General features: G+C 32.8%; 1 protein-coding gene across 1 annotated transcript; it reads right to left on the reverse strand.

Moving 5' to 3' along the window:
* Positions 1-4,434: 4,434 nt before the first annotated feature.
* Positions 4,435-5,839, reverse strand: LOC109180736 (uncharacterized mitochondrial protein AtMg00810-like). The gene is made up of 4 exons (XM_019330446.1): positions 5,475-5,839; positions 5,061-5,403; positions 4,695-4,929; positions 4,435-4,556 (listed from the first exon to the last, which is right to left on the reverse strand). The coding sequence occupies exons 1-4, from the start codon at positions 5,837-5,839 to the stop codon at positions 4,435-4,437; spliced, it is 1,065 nt and encodes a 354-aa protein (XP_019185991.1).
* Between the last annotated feature and the right edge of the window lie 751 nt (positions 5,840-6,590).

Genomic DNA, 6,590 nt, shown 5'->3' on the forward strand with positions numbered 1-6,590 from the left:
ACAACATTCCAGCCCAAATTAATATGAATTTTAATTAATTAGTAAAAAAATAATAATGCTTAATTGGTAACAAAATTTTATATAAAAATTAACTAATATCTAATGAATTGTTACCGCAGATTAAAGTTAATATGTACATAAAAATGGAAAATGGTTACCAAATTCTAAGAATAATTAAACTATTATAATTGTGAAAATAATGGATACAAATTCTGCGTAAGAAACGAAAAAATTCGTTTGAAATTCTGCGTAATTTTATAAAGAAATAATAGTTTATTAATTATTATTTACACCAATTTATATTATACTATTAATAAAATTAAAATCCTCATCTTCAACATTCCCGCCCAAATTTATATGAATATTAATTAATTGGTAAAAAAATTAATAAAGCTTAATTGGTAACAAAATTTTATATGGAAATTAACTAATATCTAATAAATTTTTATCACAAATTAAAGTTAATATGTACTTTTTTTTTTGAATGCTACTAGCTCTATTACATTGTAGTATCTGTTCATATATACTTTCTCAACCTACTGAAACACAAAGAGCTAATAACGCCTCCATTGAGGCTTGATTGGTAACAAAATTTTATATAAAAATTAACTAATATCTAATGAATTGTTACCGCAGATTAAAGTTAATATGTACATAAAATGGAAAATGAGTTATCAAATTCTGAGAATAATTAAGCCATTATAATTGTGAGAATAACGGAAACAAATTCTGCGTAATAAATGAGAAAAATCATTTGAAATTCTATGTAATTTTATAAGGAAATAATAATTTATTAATTATTATTTACACCAATCTATATATATACTATTAATAAAAGTAAAATCTTCAATTAAAATGTCTTTCACCCTTCTGATACGAGATTGCCCTTCAAGTTTTAACGAAAACAATTCACGTTGATGCTCGCATATGCCATGACTATCAACAAAAGTCAGGGTCAAACACTAACTCACGTTGAGTTATTACTGAAAATACCAGTCTTTAATCACGGTTAATTGTATGTGACTTTTTTCAGAGTCACCCATCCTGATATATAAAATCTCTAAAGTTGCAGCACCGAAAGCGTATATCTACACGTTAGCTATTAATCGGGCAATTATTTACTCGAATTCAAGCATTGATAACATCAGAAAACATAACCGGTGCAACTCAATTCTTCAATTATATTATATAATATTCGATGGTATAATTTATACAATTGTATATGTAAATATTTTTAAAATATTATAACAAATTCATTCCGTGCAACGCACGGGCGTAAATACTAGTATTATTATTGTAATATTTTCTTTCCATTTTTAATTTTCCTTTACTTCTAAAAAAAAAAAAGACTTTGGACTTCTCAATACTTGCCCACATTGATCGGCAAATTATGGTGTGCATCCGTATGCACCATGCATGGTGCATACGGATGCAAAAACGACGTCGTTTTATTAAAAATGCGCGTCTCCCCTTTAAAAAAAAATTCAGGTTCGATTTCCAGCAACAACATATGAACTAAAATTCCAGAATCGATGTACTATAATTCCATAATCGATGAACTATAATTCCATAATCGATGAACTAAAATTCCAGAATCTAATCTATGAACTAAAAATTCCAGAATGAATGAACTAAAATTCCAGAATCTATGAACTAAAATTTCAGAATTGATGAACTACAATTCCAGTGGCTCCCTTTTGTAATCTTCTTATTTTTTTTTAATTTTAATTTTATTTTATATATCGTTTTGTTTGGATTATTATTATTATTATTATTATTATTATTATTATTATTATTATTATTATTATTATTATTATTCAAGGTTGCAAAAAACGTTAGGCGCCCCCTAGGCGCCGATTTTTTTTTTTTTAAAAATAAAAAAAGTTAAAATTAAAAATTGTGAAATTCACTAATAAAACATAAGATTTTTTAGTATTTTCTTACAAATTATTTACATCAGTGGTTGTAAAATCGTTTTGAATATTGTTGAACCCATCTAAATACATAAAAAATTAAAATTAAGAGCAAAAGAAGCATTTTATTGTCCAAAACGAACAACTGAGTCAAAAGTTATGCCTTCCCGAACTTTTAACACTTTTACAACAAAAAAAAAATAATAATAATAATTAAACTGCCGAACCGGCGACCTAGGCGCGATTTTTGCAACATTATTATTATTATTATTATTGAATGCTACTAGCTCTATTACAATGTAATATCTGTTCATATACTTTCTCAACCTACTGAAACACAAAGAGCTAATAACGCCTCCACTGAGGCTCGAACTTACAACCTTCCAAATAAAAGTCCAACCTGGATACCATTGGACCACATAGTCCTGGTATTATTATTATTATTTGATTATTGATAAATTTGTCAAAATTTTAACAAATTCGTCACTTTAACATTTTAACTTTAATCAAAATACCAAAAAAAAATTATATAATAACTCAGTAATTTGCTCCAAACTACTAAAACTAATACAACATATACATTTTGAGTTAATTTTTCACAAAACCTACTAATTATTATTATTATTATTATTATTATTATTATTATTATTATTATTATTGTTGTTGTTGTTGTTGTTGTTGTTGTTGTTGATGTTGATGTTGTTGTTGTTGTTATCATTATTATTATTGTTGTTGTTGTTGTTGTTGTTGTTGTTGATATTTTTTTTGATGTTGTTATTGTAATTTGATTATTTGGCAAATTCGTCAAAATTTTAAGAAATTCGTCTGTTTAACATTTTATATTTAATCAAAACACTAAAAATATTATTTAATAATTTAGCAATTTGCTCCAAACTGCTAAAAACTAAAAACTCATATACATTTTGGGTTCATCTTTCTCAAACCCCCTAATAAATTAAAAAAAAATTAATAAAAAAAATTAAAATACGAAGCCATTAAGATAAGATCTCTTAAATAAGAGACTTTTGACAAGTTGGGCTTCAATAAGTTGAAAAAGTTTACATGTAACAGGGCCAATCGAATAGTTAGGTTGTGGAACCGTGTCCACCTTGCAAGGTGGACACAGTTATATGTTCATAATTACTGTACTACATGTTCATTATTATAAAGTTATATATTCATAATCTTTGAACTTCAAATTCATAATTATTGAACTCTATATTAATAATTACAGAACTCTATGTTCATAGTTATTGAACTATATCTTCATAATTATAAAAATATATATTCATAATTTTTGAACTTCATATTCACAATTATTGAATATCTATATTCAAAATTACATAACTATATGTTCATAATTACGTTCACAACACTATGTTCATAATTATAGAACTATATGTTCATAATTTTTGAACTATATATTCATAATTATGAACAATTTTTGAACCGTGTCTACCTTGCAAGGTGGACACAGTTCCACGACATAATTTGTCTGGTCAATAGTACTTTAAAAAAAAAAAAAAGCCTTTGGACTTCTCAATACTTGCCCACATTGATCGGCAAGCAATTATATGTTTGTAAACATTTTCAATGCGGGATCAAAATGCTCTCAAATCATTAACAAAGGGGAGCCACCATTGTCTTCTTCTTATTTTTTTAATTTTAATTTTATTTTGTATATAGTTTTGTTTGAATTATTATTATTATTATTATTATTATTATTATTATTATTATTATTATTATTATTGTTATTGTTGTTGTTGTTGTTGTTGTTGTTGTTGTTTTTGTTGTTATTGTTTTTATTTTTATTTTATTTTTGTATTATTACATTATTACATAGGGTTTTTATTATACTTGAACAATAATATTAACAATTATATTATATACATAATACCACACATAATATTACCAATTATGCAATATTACCGATTAATAGATTTTATTTAACTAGTATTTGCGCCCGTGCGTTGCACGACATGAATATGTTATAATATTTTAAAAACATTTAGATCGATATACAATTGTATAAATTATAACATCGAATATTATATAATATAATTGAAGAATTGAGTTGCACCGATTATGTTTTATGATGTTATGAATGCTTGAATTCGAGTAAATAATTTCCCAATTAATAGTTAACGTGTAGATATACGCATTCAGTGCTGCAACTCTTGAGATTTTATATATCAGTGTTTAGAATTTGTATTAATTGGGCTAATTAGCTCGTTGTCTAGCAACTCAGTTATAGAAATGTTTTATACGGAAGATTATTTTCTCTGTAGATATATAGCAATTTTGTCATCTTTGTATGTAAAAAAAAAACATAATATCAATGACTTGAATTATACATTATTGAAAATCTCTTTATAGACGACATTGGTAGTAGTAACGATTAGGATTGTATATTCAATCATCAGAATGTACAGGATTACATATCAAGAGTATATACAAAATACAGATATATAAGCGTACTAGGACTGTAACACAATAAGAGTCCTAGCACTCCCCCTCAACCTCAGGTTGGAGCAACGACCTGCAACTTGTCACGTAAGAACACAAACCGCGGAGCAGCAAGCGGTTTGGTAAATATATCTGCCAACTGGTCCTTAGTTGAAATAAAATTAACTTGCAAATCACCTGCAGCCACTTTATCACGAACGAAGTGATAATCAATCTCAATGTGCTTCGTACGGGCATGAAAGACTGGATTGGCACACATGTAGGTGGCACCTAAATTATCACACCACAATCTCGGAACAGTCACAAAGGACACACCTAACTCACGCAACAGCGCAACAACCCAAGTGACCTCAGCACAGACATCAGCAAGAGCCTTGTACTCAGCTTCAGTAGAAGATCTAGCCACTGTACGTTGTTTCTTACAGACCCACGAAATGAGATTAGAACCCAGAAAAACAGCAAATCCACTCGTGGATTTCCTATCCGTAGGGCAGCCAGCCCAGTCCGAGTCAGAGAAGGCATGAATATCGGCGTTAGAAGACTTACGCAGCTGCAAACCATAGTGTAAAGTCCCTTAACATACCGCAACACTCTCTTAAGCTGAGTCCAATGTGCATCCGTAGGGGCATGCATGTGCTGACACAATAAATTAACCGCATAAGATAATTCAGGGCGAGTTACCATGAGATACTGCAAGGCACCAGCCAAACTCCTGTACTTCGTGGGATCGGCAAATGGCGCATCTAACCCAGCGACAAGACGAGAAACAGGAACCGAGGTTGCCAGTGGTTTGCACTCAGACGTACCCGAACGCTTGAGTATATCCACCATATAACGCTTCTGAGAAAGAAGCATACCAGTATCACTGCGAACCGTCTCAATGCCTAAGAAAAAACCCGGTGCACCAAGATCGCGAATCTTAAAGGTAGTAGACAACTTGGATATGAGAGTGGACACCAAGGACGGATCACTACCCATAACCAAGATGTCGTCCACATAAACAGCAAATACACCGTAGCTCCCCCTGCGAAAAGATAAACAGAGACATCTATTTTCGACGGACAAAAACCAACAGACAGAAGAAACGTATGCAACCTGTTAAACCAAGCCCGAGGAGCTTGCTTGAGACCATATAACGATTTTTGAAACAAATACACATGAGTAGGAAACTGGTCATCAGCATACCCAAGCAGTTGGCGCATATACACTGTCTCAGCCAACGCCTCATTCCAAAACCTATTATGCACATCAAGCTGGCGAATGACCCAGCCCGAGGTTAACGCCAAAGACAACAGCAACTGAACCGTGGTCGATTTAACCACGGGGCTGAACGTATCGAAGAAGTCCTGCCCAGCTACCTGGTTGAACCCCTTAGCCACCAAACGCGCCTTGTGTCGGTCAATAGAGCCATCAGCCTTCCGCTTAGTACGGAAGATCCACTTGCAACCAATAACATTCATGCCTACACAATAGGGCACAAGCCGCCAAGTCTGAGTCTACATGAGGGTATTAAACTCTGCGTCCATAGCCTCTCTCCACTCTGGAAACCTGACAGCCTGTGTATAACAAGTAGGCTCTGCACGACACACCTCAGCAGACAAAGCAACTAGAACAGCACCTTCAGCCCTAGACCTGCTCCCCATCACAACAGGTGGTCGAACTGGCAGCTGAGATGAAGCTCGTGGCGCCCGAGGCACCCGAGCACGAACTACAGGCGGAGCAGGTGGAGTAGCAACAGGAGGCACCACAGAAGACATAGTCATAGCCCGAGGTACCCGAGGCACCACCCGTGAAAAAGCCCATGGCTGCACCAGACCCTCAACAGTTTTCTGCAAAACAGGCTTAGCAAAAGGAAATACATGCTCGTCAAAACGAACATGCCTACAAATAAAGACCTTGTTAGTGCTGAGATCCATACAACGATACCCCTTAAAAGACTTAGGATACCCAAGAAAGACACACGGAGCAGACCTGAAACTCATTTTGTGACAATTATAAGGACGACGATGAGGGTAACACAGACAACCAAATACACGCAGAAAAGAGTAAGACGGCGGAGACTTGTGTAACAGAAAGTGAGGACTGGAATTTTGCAGAACAGACGTAGGCATTTTATTGATTAGATAGACAGCAGACTCAAACGCAAAGTCCCAAAAACGAGATGGGACAAACACATGAGCCATTAAAGTGAGCCTAGTTTCAACAATGTGC

The sequence above is a fragment of the Ipomoea nil genome, unplaced genomic scaffold (assembly GCF_001879475.1).
Source record: "Ipomoea nil cultivar Tokyo-kokei standard unplaced genomic scaffold, Asagao_1.1 scaffold1034, whole genome shotgun sequence".
Lineage (NCBI taxonomy): Eukaryota > Viridiplantae > Streptophyta > Magnoliopsida > Solanales > Convolvulaceae > Ipomoea > Ipomoea nil.